Here is a 14,779-nt window from a genome sequence, read left to right on the forward strand (position 1 = left end):
AATGTGCTATATCCTTCCACAGGGACCTGCCTAATCCCTGCATGTTCTGTGTTGCCATGTCTAATTCAGACCACCATTCCTGATAAGTGTTCAAATCAAAGCAACTTTTCGTATCACAATTAATTTGTTTTTTTTTTTTCTGCCCCCACAACAGAGAAATGGCAGTAACAAAAGTGAGTTGTAGAAAGAAAAAACATGATTAAGAGTAAATATTCCGGATGGCAACATGACAGTAAATTAAGCTTTCAAATTTAGTGATGAACACATTAAATCCTAATACATGTATATTTAATGCATGTTGTCGTGTAATATGTTAATAATATTATTTCGCCGTTCAATGTTTCTGACCGACAGAAGAAGAAATTCCTTCATCACAATCTTTTTACAGCACAGGACCAGTGCATGGTCCTGCATGCTGCTGCTGTTAATTAATTCACCTAAAGTGATAGTAGTCAGTAATGGGAAAGTTTTGATAACTCTCTCGTCCAAGGAAGTCTTCTTCTTTTTCATCTAATATGATACTTAGGGTTATGTGATTGAAGAGAATTATGATTAATATTATTAATTAGATCCCGTTTAAAAGGTGATAGGAATTGAAATAATGGAATTTGTTGACAGGAAAACGTGTTAACGGTATGAAGATGAAGTTACTTCTCTGATAACACAGCTCATCCCATATGTGACATTTCATGGCTAATAAATAATAGTAATACCATTCACACTTTTAAGTACTGTGTGATGTGTCTCTATCCAAGATGCCCGAGTAGGTCAACCTATTCATGAATTTCTTCCTGCTATTTAATGAGGCTCAATTCTTCACCATCCAATATCCAAGCTTGGGTACAAAACAAACTTTGCTCATGGCGCAAATTGCAGCCATCTCAACCACCTAACACAGTAGAAACACACCTTTAATTACATCAACATTTTTTAGTTACATGATATAAACCTTGCCAATTGATTAATATTGGTTTTGAAAATCTCATGCCGACTAAAGATAAGACCAATTTAGTATATATATAAGTGTGTGCAAACTTCACCCTACAAACCGATTTTATAGGGTTGAGTTAGTTTTAAAGTCCACTTCTAACAAGTCGTATCATTGAATTTTCTTTACTTGAATCATATATAGCATTACATTCTATAAGAAAAAAACATGTTTGTAGTATCTTTATAAGCTATAACATCTCACACCTGAAATCACTTGTGTGTTTGAGAAAATTCCTGATGAGATATAATTAATTAATTTAAAACCTTATGAGAATGACAATTTAGGTAGATAGACATGAAGTTTGTTTAGGAACAATTACACAGTAGAGTAATATGCAGAATATAACTATCAAACCTTCGGTGTCAATCTATATTTTTCCTTTCATTTATTACAGTGTTCAACTGTAACCAGATTCCCTTTCCTCTCAACGGTTTCACCTCACCAATGATTTATAAAGGAACAACCACACACTGCTTCGTCAGTCTTTATAGTCAATGATCCATATTCTTCAATAAATAATCTTGCAGCTACCTCTAATAACCCATTCAATTATACAGTTTAATCATCAACAATCCATATCAGACATTAAATTTGGCCACAACGAAATTGGTGCGCTCCAAAGATACCTACCATCAAATTCATCACATCCGGGCCCTCCTTGATTAATTAACTCCATGCTTAAATTAACTCCCAATCAAGAAACCCAATTCCTGAGTAATATACAAGAACATGCACTCTTTAATGATATTTATAAGTTTTAAGTTTTTGGAGTATGATAAAGTACTGGTAGCCATAAAGCAGTGTTAAGGGTCTAGAAGGCAAATATAAGGGAGGAGTATCAGTAGCAGTAGCAGTAGCATAGCAGTAGTAGTATATAGCAGCAGCAGCATAGTTGAGGTAAGAAAATCTTAGAGTTGAATCCAGAATGGTGAATGATGGTGTATCGATTGAGAAGTCCTTCAGAATAAAGGAGGATGATAGGTTCTTCTCAAGGCTATTGTCGAAGGAAACCTCCAAGGCTAACTCTTCTTCAAGGGTCTTCTATTATGGAGAAACATCTATTGCAGTTCCTTTCACATGGGAGGCACAACCTGGTACCCCAAAACATCCTTCTTCTCAGACTTCTCTACCTCCTCTCACACCCCCTCCTTCGTATTACTCCAATTCCAAAACCAGCAACAAGAGAACAAACTCCAAGACCAACATATTTTCATGCATTTTCCCAATGTTTATCACACCTTCAAGAAAGCATCAGGGCTCACCATCCTCATCTCGCTCATCTTCTTCTTCCTCTTCGTCTTCGTGGTCATTGGTATACCCATCCGATCAAGGAACCCTCTCCTGCTCACGCTCAACTGCTACTGTTCGCACTTTTCTCAAACATAAAGCTTCAAACAGATTCAGAGGCTGCTATTCTTTCGGGAACATAAGGAACGCAGCCTAGTCTTTGAAGGTAACATCGTTACAACAACATCGTTTTCTGCTGTGTATCAGAAAAATGTAGATGTTTGGTTGGTCATCATCGTGTGAGTTTCAAATGTATGGACAAAATAATTTCCCATCTCATTATTTTAGTTGAGATTGTATATTATGCCTGAGTGCAGTTAAATGTTCTTATTAGTTAATTATAGTAAATTGTCACCAATTTAAATGTGCGCTTAGATATGCTTAAACTCGTTAATGAAACCATAACCTAATCAAAATGATTATTAGAAATTCGTGTGTTTTCAAAATCAATTTTGAAAGTTGCTGACAACTTTGTTCTTCTGAAGGAGTGTTTGATGAAATAATTGTTTTTTTTGGTGATTCAATGAAGTTGATTAAAATGTATTTTTTGGCCATATTCTTACAAATATTTGTAACGATAAAATAGTAACTTGTTTTTTTTTTTTTTCTGTACAATTTTTTTTTAATTTAGAACATTTATATTTCCATCTGTTTATGGGAATGATTTCGTGAAAAAAAAAAACTAATTTTTAAAAATCATGATTTTTCTGAACTAAGCCTTTGTCAGATTAGTAAAATCTAATAAAGCACAACATCACAAGAGAAAATAATTTTCGATTTAAATGAATTTCTATAAAATGTTTTTAGAATTTAGTTATGGTGTTGTTGTGTTTGGTGAAATAAGATTTGAACCCAAATAAGAATTGGATCTAAAAGCCCCAAGGCCCATGCCCAGATATGAAAATCTAAAAATACTGTAATCGTTCAGTAAATAAATACATTTACGAAAGGTTTAATTTTTAATTTTATTTATTTATTTTCGGTCAACACTAATTCTAATTTTTATGTTTTTAATTTGATAATTTTATTCCTAATAATTTTTTAGTTGATGAATTTCATTTCTCATCCTAAATATTCAAAGTTGCATAAAGAGAGACAAAGTTCACTAATTATATAAAAAAATGAGAATTAAAATTACCTGCATATTTATATTTACAAAAAGGATAAAGATACTTAGACAACATTTTCTTGACAACATTTGAACATCATCATACGTGTCATTGTGTGATTGGTCCATGGTGGTCTCATTGTGTCATTTGGACCAATCACACAATGACACGTATGATGATGTTCAAATGTTGTCTATGTATCATTACCCTTACAAAAACCTTTTAACCAATTCACGCACTTTAAAATATAATTGATTTAGTTATTGAAATTTTATTCTCAAAAATTCATTTGATTTTTTTAAAATTGTCCTTAATATTTTTTAAATTATTAATATATCTTTGTATTTACTTCTTTCTCGTTTAATTAATTAATGTTTGAATGATTATATAGTTCGTAGAAAATGTTTATCAATTTAATTTTTACTATTCGTTATTTTTATGTAAAAATAAACTAATTAAGGATGTTTTAGAGAAAAATAATTAGCGCACCAAATAATTAGGAAACAGTCAGGATAGACAAATATATGAAAAGTATCTTGTGCATATAAATAAAGAAAATATTTGTTTTTTAAATTGTAGAAGTTAAAATCAATTAACTTAAAATATATTTTACCTCACACACATACTAATTAAAATAAGTATTAAAAAAATAAAAATGTTAATTTTGTTATAATTCACTTGAATCTTATTTATTTTTAATATTTATGTTTATTTAAATTAATATCATATAAAATAATATTAATTTTATTGCTTATTTAAATTTGTGTTATCTATATCAAAATTAATTTTATTTATGTGATTATATATGTAAGTTATAGTTATTAGGGCTGATATTTAAACAGTATATATTTAATATTTATTAAGTTACTTTCCACTTAATTAATTTTAATTTTATTTATATGATATGAATTAGTGCGTGAAGAAAAATAATAATATTAGACTATTCTCAATTAAAAATTAAAAAATGATAAAAATATTATAATATGTGTAATTTTGATTAACACAGTTTTTTTATGTAAATTAGAAGTGTTTAAGTGAGTTAACCTATTTACATGGATTGAGTTATCATAAGTGAAATTAAAAACAAATCAATTTAACCAACTCATTTTTTATGAGTTATAAAATTTGTAATATTACTACAATAAGATAAATTTTGTAATAGTTAAAGATGTTTGTTTATTTCATCAAACATCTCACAATTAAGAATAATATTATAAATATAATAACAAAGAACTAAAATGTCAATTGACAAAATTAAATAAAAAATAAAATTAAATATCTAAATCATTGAAATATTATTGAAATAATATTTTGATTTTTAAAAACCAAAAATATCAAAAGTAGTTAATAATTACAATAAAAAAATTATAAAAATGTTATTATGATATAATAAAATATATATTATGTCAAGTACACAAATTTGAAACTATTAATAAATATTTTCTCCATTAAAATCATTCAATTCAATTTATGAATTTTTTTTTGGTCTACTTTTGTTTGTTTTGCTTTGTTTTTAAGATGGCAACGTAACATTATACAAGAAAATTTTGTTTTTTTTTTAAATAACACTAGAACTTAAATTAATATTAAAAATAAATTTATTTAACGTTAACTAGATTATAATTAAATTTTTTTAATTAAGTAATAATAATAAATTGGAATGAACTTAATTGACATTGTTTAAAATTAATATTTAAAAATTAATAATAATAAATTAATATTTATATAATACTATTAATTAATGTCTTTTGGATCCGGATTCTTAAACAAAAAACAATAGAATAATCAACTTTCTTTTTTTTTTAATCTATTTTAAAATACTACGATGATTCCGTTATTTTTTATATCATTTTGATATTCAACCATCCAAAAGTTTCTTTTTTCACTTAATAGCCATTTTAGGAAGATATAAAAAATAGTGTACACTTTTTCACCTCTTTAGCATTAAACTCAAAATTAAAAGGTTTCTTTTTGAAATTTTCACTCTGGACCCTCAGTCAATCCATATACTTGACTTAATCGTCTACATTTTCTACTCTTTCATCACATTTCCATTCCTTTTCTAGTAAATAAGCATGTGAAAAAAATTTATTCTTGGCATCCACTTTTTATTCGGTGGTGGCTTGTATTCCATCGTGGAGTTTTGATTTTATTACTGGAGGCAGTTGAAAGGTGGTTGGTTAGAAGCACATTTATTCTTAAGACATAAATATGACTTTTTTTAGGCTTGTAATGGTCAGATTATAATATATAAGTATGATAAGTATGAAAAATTTGATTTTACATATATAAATAAGTGTAAAGTTGTAATTATTCATATAATTTTTAGTTGAAAAGTTGTAATTAGAAATAGGAAAGTATGTACAGGAATTTACACACATTAAAGTGGAGTGCTGTCAGACATTTCTCGTTAAGCTAATAATAATTCGCTTAGCCAATTAATGTTTCATTCGTTCAACGCATCAGCACAACTTGCTAGGCGAATAAATGTTAGTTAAAGAATTGTAGTTGAATATTCGCTTAGCGCATGGGATCTGTGCGCTTAGCAAATTAGTTATTTTCTTTGGCTTTTAAAGTGAGAAATAGACAGAAAGATAGAACCCCTGACAGAAGTTCCGAACAAAAGAAAGAAACGAAAACATCTCATGAACCCTTAACAGATGTTCCAAACAAAAGAAAGAAACGAAAACATCTCAGAAACCCTTGACAGAAGTTCTGGATAAAAGAAAGAAACGAAAAGATCTCAGGAACCCCTGACAGAAGTTTCGGACAAAAGAAAGAAACAAAAACATCTCAGTAACCCCAAATAGAAGTTTCAGACAAAAGAAAGAAACGAAAACATCACATACATTGATTTTTCGGCATGATGGAAAACGAGTTAGGTCGATTTGGCAACTTTTGCATTGGCATTAGGAGGCTTTTACTCTGCTATCGGAATTCAAACGCACAGTCGCCCTTTTCCTTGCAACCGTAATCACTTTCTTCTATGGTGGTCAGAGGTGATTTCATATTTAGTTGTTGCCGCTATATTCCTTGCAACTTGTGGCATGTAATTATCTATTGTAATAATTTTGAATTCATGTTAGAGATTTTTCTTGAAATAAATAGAAAATAAATGTTTACTGTGCAAAGAAATATGCTAAATAATACTCTTCACCATGTGCTGAGCAAATAAATGCTAGTTAAAGAATTGCAATTGAATATTCGCTTAGCGCATGGGATTTGTGCGCTTAACAAATTAGTTATTTTCTTTGACTTTAAAGTGAAAAATAGACACAAAGATACAACCCCTAACAAAAGTTATAGACAAAAGAAAGAAGGTTTAAACCCTCCCTTGGTCCTAACTTTTGTATGAAAATCTCAGTTCGGTCCTCATGTTTTCATCTGTCTCAATTGGGTCATATTTTTTGTAAAAATGAACACATTTTACCCTAACCGTTAAATTATTCCAAACGACGTTAAGTTGAGTTTATGTGTTGCACGCTGATGTAAAATTGTTTTCTTATGTGGAATTTTGTTTGAAATTAAGATTTTTTTACGTGTCAAAATTTATTCCTAATCTAACCAAGAAATTTGTTCCTAATCGAACCAGAGGCTCACTCCCCCATGTACCTCGTCGCCGGTCGCCGGTCGCCAGACCTCTCCCATGGAAGAAACAAGGAATGTAATTAAACCAATTTAATCCTAATTGAACCCAGAAAACCTAAATTGATCTCCAAATATTGCTTTCCTTTCTTTAATTCCAAAACCCAATCTGGGTAGTCCCTCTTCCTCTTCTAGATACATTTGGGTTTTTTTCTCAATCTATTATGTGAACTCTTAACAAAGTTTCAGACTTTTGCTCCCAATTCTCGAAAAATAAAACCCAGCTTGAGGGCTCTATAATGTCTTCATCACCCAATTTAAACATTGATCGTCACCTGAAAAAGAGACTGAAACCCATTGATCAATACCCCCAGAACACTAAAAAACAGATTCAACATCCTAGCCACAACCATGTTCAACCTCCAACCACCAGAAACCCCAAAGCCATACCCAATAAAACACGATGTAAATAAGAAGATAATCGTCGACGACATCGCCGGCACCGAGTGTGGATTCCGATTAGAGGCGAATTGATCACGACGACTCAAAATTCGTACAACGGAGTGCGTTTTGGCCCTCACCGGTGATTCCTTCGGCACTGCTGTGCAAGACAATGAAAGGAAAGTTGACTCAGAGAGCCTCTGATTGAGGAAGTCGGTGACCCTTAAAAGTTTGATGACGGTGCCCAACTTGGGCTTTCTGTGATACCTCAAAGGGTTCATGTTGGCGATGAGTTTCTTGCGGGGAACCTTGACAGACTTGAAGAGGAGATCGGGGGTGAGGACGATGGGAGAGTGGGGAAGAATTTGGCGAGGAAGGTGAGGATCTAGGGAATGGACCAACTGGGTCTGAAACGACGTTGTTGAAGGGTTTCGGGAAGAGGAAGTGGATGAGGAGGCAGATGGTGGCGCCCGTGGACTCGCCGAAGAGGAGAAACCCTCTACTGCTAGCTAGGAAGAAGAATGGGACAACCTTTTTTTCTCGTTTTTGGAAGAAAGCCCAAGAGCTTTTCCCTACACCAACACAGATTTCTTAGACAAAACGAAAGGAATAAGGTGCCATGTCAAACACTGTTAATTTAAATAATAGGTTTAATAGGTTCGGAGGTTGTTATATTTGAGGGTTTGTTTCAGTTGGGTCCTCCAATTTTGAAAGTGATAAATTAGGTCCCTAATTTGGTCATTCGATTCAATAAAAGCCTTTCCGTTAAATGCACTTGACGCCGTGAAGTATTTGAACATGTGGCAAGCCGAGGCTTCCAAGTGGCACTGTTTGAGGTGTATAGGTGGATTATAACATTTTAAATAATTTTTTGAATTATAATTATAAATGACTAAACCAGAACAATGTTTCCTATGTTGGGGTCAGGTAAGTCGTGCTGCAAAAGAGGGGAAACCTGCGAAATTGAGGAAATTAGAGAAATTAGGGTTCTTGGCTGGGTTCTTGGAGCTTGTAGTACATAAGAGTGAATCCGAGCTCAACTTCGTGATATTCTAACTCTCTGTTTCGGTGTACATAAGAGTGAATCCACTTCCCTTCTTCAAACGCGCCGGTGGCAGCACACGCGCCGAGAACACTCGCCAGAAGAGAGTTATTGGGCTTCACGGTTGCAAAGCAATTATTCTTGAGGTCACGAAAAAGCTGAATGGCCTCGCGGAAAAACCCATTTCTGACGTAGCCGGAGACCATTGCGCTGTACAACACGTCATTTTTGTCGGGGATTGCCTCGAACACCTTCCTGGCTTCGTATACCAAGCTGTTGTTGCAGTAGCCGGTGAGGAGGCTTGTGCAGCACGTGACGTTTTTGTTAGGACTTTCGTCGAACACGCGACGAGCGGCTCGTGCGCAGGCGTGGTTGGAGTAGGCGGCGACGAGGGAGGTGGCGACGTAGGGATCAGCGAGGTGGCCGAGTCGGAGGATGAGGAAGTGGAGCTGTTGGATGAAGGAGAGAGAAGGGGAAGCTTTGGAGAGGAGGAGGGTGAAGGTGCGGGCGTTGGGGCGAACAGTGTTGTTTAACATTTGGAGGAAGAGGGAGGAGGATCGGCGGGAAAAGGCGACGATGATGGTGTTGTAGTGGAAGAGAGTTGGGAAAGGGATGCAAGAAAAGAGGGTATGGGCGTGGCGGAGATCGGCGTGGGGAGAGAGAGCGCAGAAAGCCAAGAGTTTGCTTGAGATGAAGGTGAAGCGAGCGAGGGAGGTGGTGATGGCGTAGGCATGGGTTTGCTTCATCTCTCTCATGCTTGAACATTGTTCCAGAAGGCTAACAAGGTTGTGTTTTTGTGAGGTAGAACTCATCATCCCCACCAAACAACAACTTCCAAGAACTTTATTTCATGAGGCAATTGTTCCAAGAATAAAAAATAGATTTTGAGGCCAGTTATGAAATTATTTTTTGGAAATGATTATTGGGGTTATGGAAGCTACAACTCAAAAAATTATTTAAAATGTTATAATCCACCTATACACCTTAAACAAAAATTCCGGACAAAAGAAATAAACGAAAACATCTCAGGAATCCCGACAGAAGTTCCAGACAAAAGAAAGAAACTAAAAAATATCTCAGGAACCCCTGACAGAAGTTTCAGACAAAAGAAAGAAACAAAAACATCTCACTAACCCCTGACAGAAGTTCCGGACAAAAGAAAGAAACAAAAACATCACATACATTGATTTTTCGGCATGATGGAAAACGAGTTAGGTCGATTTGGCAACTTTTGCATTGGCATTGGGGAGGCTTTTATTCCGTTGTCGAAATTCAAACGCAGAGCTGCCCTTATCTTTGCAACCGTAATCACTTTCTTCTATGGTGGTCAGAGGTGATTTCATATTAGTTGTTGCTGCTATATTCTTTGCAACTTGTGACATGTAATTTGATATGGTGTTTCTCTGTTGTAATAATTTTGAATTCATGTTAGAGATTTTTGTTGAAACAAATAGAAAATAAATGTTTACTGTGCAAAGAAATATGTTCAATTATACTCTTCACCATGTGCTGAGCGAATAAATGTTAGTTAAATAATTGCAATTGAATTGTCGCTTAGCGCATGGGATTTGTGCATTTAGCAAATTAGTTATTTTTTTTGGCTTTTAAAATAAGAAATAGACACAAAGATAGAGTCCTTAACAGATGTTCCAGACAAAAGAAAGAAACGAAAACATTTCAGAAACCCTTGACATAAGTTCCGGACAAAAGAAAGAAACGAAAACATCTCAAGAACCCTAACAGAAGTTATGGACAAAAGAAAGAAACAAAAAAATCTTAAGAACCTCTGACAGAAGTTTAGGACAAAAGAAAGAAACGAAAACATCTTAGTAACCCGTGACAGAAGTTCCGAACAAAAGAAAGAAACGAAAACATCACATTGATTTTTCGGCATGATGGAAAATGAGTTAGGTCGATTTGGCAACTTTTGCATTGGCATTGAAGAGGCTTTTATTATGCTATCGGAATTCAAATGCAGAGCCGCCCTTATCCTTACAACGTAATCACTTTCTGGTGGTAAGAAATGATTTCATATTCAATTGTTATTACTATATTCCTTACAACTCGTGACATGTAATTTGATAGGTGTTTCTCTTTTTTGTAATAATTTTGAATTCATGTTATAGATTTTTTTGAAACAAATAGAAAATAAATATTTACTGTGCAAAGAAATATGCTAAATAATAGTCTTCACCATGTGCTCGATAATGGGATTTCTCATTTTTCTTTCACTCTATATATTTTTCTTTGTTATTTTCATATTCAACCACGATTTTAATAATAAAATATGTATTAAATATATACAAATTAATTTGAAATAAAATTCATGCAGCATTTATTTCATAGCAATACATCCAATTCAACGCCCTTAATCTTACACCAAGTTGTATGAGCAGATTGATATAGATATATATGATCATGTTTCTTTTACCAAGTCAATTCTCATCCTCTGCAAACAGCATCGATTAGTTTGTAATCTCACAAAAGTTAAAGTTATGAGATATCTGATCTCAGTTCATATTTCATCATTTATAGTTGTAGACGGAAATAATCAATGGGACTATTGGGTATAGTAAAAGACATCTCAACTTGGATTATAAAGGAAAAAAAAAAATATTTAAACTGGAAAGTCACGAAGGAACTTGTACATCAAAAGCCTTCAACTTCAACATCAGCACTCAGAAGAAAAATTAACAAAATAGGACAATGCAGGTACACTTGGTAGCACACAACATCAAAATGACAGCAGCACATACTTAACAACTTATTACACCTGCATTGTTATCAAATCATAAAAGTTACGGTTCATGAGTATATTTATGTGTGGTGTAGATCTCTTCAGCAATTCAATCAGTTCACCCTTCTGCAGTTCTTCCTTATTTCTCCGGTGGAGCCAGTGAGGGGACTGATGTCTCCCATCTTGATCATAGCAGCGGAGAAATCATCGAAAAAGGAGGCTGGGTTGGTGCTGTAGGTACGCACAGTGGAGTCAGTGGAACCGCCATTAAAGAGTTGCTGATCAGAATGGAGAAGACCCTTCTTCTGAATGAGGTTCTTGAAGTAGTGATTGTCAAAGAAAGTGGGAGTGGCAAGGTCAAGGGGTGCCAAGTTGTTGTCCCCTGATCCTGAGTTTCGAGGGCATGTAGATTGTCTCGTGTGGGCAAAGGAGCTATCTATGTTGGTTTCGTTGTAGATGCGAGCTCTAAAGGTTGTGCACCTTGCTTGTCCAATTGTATGACCACCTAGAATATGAATGAATTCAGTATTGTTTCCAAGGTAACAAGTTATAAAGTACTGAAGTTACACATATGTTTGAGAAATGTTACAAACAGTTTCTAAAACACCATTTTATCGTCTCCTTTTGTAATGTTTAATAATGTTTAACATGTGTTAGAATGAAAGTGTATGTAAAATCTTAGTACCAGATAGTGCGACCAAGTCCTTGGAGGAAAGTCCGAGAGAGTTGAATCTGGAGACGAGTTGGTTGAGGTTTGAAGAGGGTCGTGGGATGCCATTGTTGGCAGCAGATTGGCTTGCTGTTCTGGAGTCTCTTCTTCCAAGTTTCACGTTCCATGTTGGGCCACCAAGCTGAGATCAAAGGAAAAGAAAAGCTGAGACATGAACTTTGAGACATTTTTCTCTGCTTAGATTAGGATGAGAGTGGAAGAAAAAGAAAAGGCAAAAAATGAAAATGACAGTAGTTTCTTTTCTCCAAATCAAATAATGAAACTTTAAGACACATTTGTCAAGGTTAGTGAATAGGTCTTTTTCAAGGACACTTGACCTTATATGTCATATAAAATAAGGATATTTTAAACATTTTTATATAGATACTTTCTATAAGATTATATATACACATATATGATTAAACTATGATATGACAGGTTAGAGTAATTGCTTACGATGTGAACAGAATCTCTGGCAGCAATGGCAAGGATATCAGCACAGGAGACAACACCAGGGCACACTTCCTCCACAGCTGATTTGATTTTGTCGATCACTTCAAATCCACGAGCAGAGTTCTTGTTAGGACCTGCGTTCTTCTCTCCGGTGAAGCTTGATGTATCATCAAGTAGAATCGACCCATCACACCCCTGCACCATTTATTATTCATTCAATACTCAGCAAACATATACAGTGTTCCATTATATACATTGCTAGTTTAAAATAGTTTACATAGTCAACCAGTTACAAATTATTGTCGGTATGATTTTCAAAGTAGTAAATCAAAAGTAAATTTATCCAATACATATAAATGAACAACTATTTATAATATCAATAAACATGGGTTACTTTGTAAATTATGTATCAGCAAGTAAAAAATATGCTTGGACATACATTACATTGATCTTAATCATTGATATATATCTGAGCTAAGACAGAAAAACAAGCCATAAAATATTGATTTTAAGTAAAATCACCAAACCTAATAAACTTAAGAAAAGATGTAGAAACAAAAGTGTTTAGGAAACAAACCAGAAGGAAAGGTTTAGCATGTTAACTTCTAGCAGTGAATAGAATTGCATGCTAAAATAGGCAACTTTTTGCTGATAGGAAAAAAAAAAGAAAGATTATTTAGTAACAGATGTTAAAAAATTACATTGACAAAACAATCATGGAAGAACAAACGTAGGAGAGAAGCACCCATGCGGGTCTCCTTTGATATGGCTGATTCCACTTCACATTTCACAGTGTCAAAGAGTTTTGGGCAAGAATGGGAGTAGAAGTTTGTGTAAAGTGTTGCATTGGCAGTTCCAAACACAAGGACCAAAAGGGTCAAACAGATGATAAAGCTAGAACAAGAATAAGCCATTATTCTGAAACCCTAGAAGAGTAAGTAATACTTTGCTCTGTGACTGTGTTTTCCAAGTGCATATGTCACATCTTTTTATAGCCACTGGCAACGTTAGTTTGTCAATGCGAGGTTAAATCTCAAGGTGCTTTGTCTCTTTGCCATTACCTAACCTAACACGCAGAAGTTGTCAATGCATGGAGCTTTTACTTGGCTTGTATTTTGATTAATCAATTCACAACAACGATGTGAACCTGCTTCGTTTTTCTTTTGATCCAATGACTTCTGCTGCCGGCTTGCCATGATTTGTCAAAGTGTTGGCAAAGTAGTTAGTAACCTTTTTTTTTAGGCTCCCCTATTATATCATTTCATATAACCCACGATTTCATAGATTATCATGCAATTCATACAACTACACATTACTGAAAAGATTACAGAATGCACCGTTTCATTATAATATAAGAAAAACTTGTTTGAATTATGTGAAGGCTATGAAATTTTTAGTATATACTCATCAGTTTAATCATGTAAATGTACATCATTTCATACTTTATCAACGGTCAAAGAAAGAATATTGAATTAGGTTTATGTATTGATACTACAGGGATTAATCTTTAATCGTTCTTTGTTAAGGAAAAGTAGAACAATAAAAGTGAGAATGATGACATTTTTTAAAATTGGAGTTTTCATGCACTAAAAACTGCATAATTAGTGAGAAACAAGTTTCTTTTTTTTTTTTTCATTTTTATAGTAATATCTATGAACTTCCTCCTTATTGGGTATTGAAATTTCATCAAATGAATAACTGCCACAACGATGTTAGTAGCTTGAAAAATTATTCTAAATATATCACTGTTAATCCATAAATAATAGTATCTTTATGTATTATGAAACGTTTGTGTAAATTGTAGGGCAACAAGAACAAAATTTTGCTAGAAAAATATCATAATCTATGAGTGTCCCTCATGCAATTAAATAGCGTCTTCATAACGTTGTTTTTCAGCATTTTTTCCACAAATTTGTGGCCCCTAACTTATCCTTGGAGAGACTAAAAATATTCTTCTGTGAAAGGAAAGAACATGAGAAGGATAAGGAGATCAATTTAATTAGTGGCAGTAACAATCATTACTTTATCGCAAAAGTATATTAAAAAATTGATGGATCGTATCAAACTTCGATTATATGGCTATGAATATCCTCAAAATTAGATAGACTTTTTGTGGCAATGGTTACAAAGTAAGAATTGTTTTACTTTTATTGTATCTTTGATAGTGTCTTTTTAATTGGTTTTGTTAAAATTAATTTTTTAGTGAAATGATTTTTGTGCTTGATTTCTTTTATTACGAAAGGAAGTTTGGATAGGGGACAAGTCTTAGTTTTCTCCATCGAACATTTAGTTTTCATGTTTGTTTTTTTTTTTTTTTTTTTTTTTTNTTTTTTTTTTTTTTTTTTTTTTTTTTTTTTTTTTTTATGTTTTCTACAAAAAATAGGTGAGAATTTGACTTACATGTTATGGAAGAAAGTATTTTAAT

General features: G+C 33.3%; 2 protein-coding genes across 2 annotated transcripts; one reads left to right on the forward strand and one right to left on the reverse strand.

Moving 5' to 3' along the window:
• Positions 1-1,512: 1,512 nt before the first annotated feature.
• On the forward strand, positions 1,513-2,582 carry LOC106764422. The gene has a single exon (XM_014648709.2). The coding sequence runs from the start codon at positions 1,917-1,919 to the stop codon at positions 2,433-2,435; it is 519 nt and encodes a 172-aa protein (XP_014504195.1). The 5' UTR covers positions 1,513-1,916; the 3' UTR covers positions 2,436-2,582.
• Positions 2,583-11,039: 8,457 nt separating this feature from the next.
• On the reverse strand, positions 11,040-13,302 carry LOC106763811 (peroxidase P7). The gene is made up of 4 exons (XM_014647964.2): positions 13,056-13,302; positions 12,358-12,549; positions 11,878-12,043; positions 11,040-11,697 (listed from the first exon to the last, which is right to left on the reverse strand). The coding sequence occupies exons 1-4, from the start codon at positions 13,266-13,268 to the stop codon at positions 11,306-11,308; spliced, it is 963 nt and encodes a 320-aa protein (XP_014503450.1). The 5' UTR covers positions 13,269-13,302; the 3' UTR covers positions 11,040-11,305.
• Positions 13,303-14,779: the final 1,477 nt, after the last annotated feature.

This window comes from Vigna radiata, chromosome 6 (assembly GCF_000741045.1).
Source record: "Vigna radiata var. radiata cultivar VC1973A chromosome 6, Vradiata_ver6, whole genome shotgun sequence".
NCBI lineage: Eukaryota > Viridiplantae > Streptophyta > Magnoliopsida > Fabales > Fabaceae > Vigna > Vigna radiata.

Excerpts from the sequence above, each read along its gene's own strand:
- LOC106763811 (XM_014647964.2), bottom strand. The coding sequence starts at position 13,268 with ATGGCTTATTCTTGTTCTAGCTTTATCATCTGTTTGACCCTTTTGGTC. Across the intron at positions 12,044-12,357 it reads CCAGAGATTCTGTTCACATC|CTTGGTGGCCCAACATGGAA; the intron begins GTAAGCAATTAC and ends CTTTGATCTCAG. Across the intron at positions 11,698-11,877 it reads GGACTTGGTCGCACTATCTG|GTGGTCATACAATTGGACAA; the intron begins GTACTAAGATTT and ends TTCATATTCTAG.
- LOC106764422 (XM_014648709.2), top strand. The coding sequence starts at position 1,917 with ATGGTGAATGATGGTGTATCGATTGAGAAGTCCTTCAGAATAAAGGAG.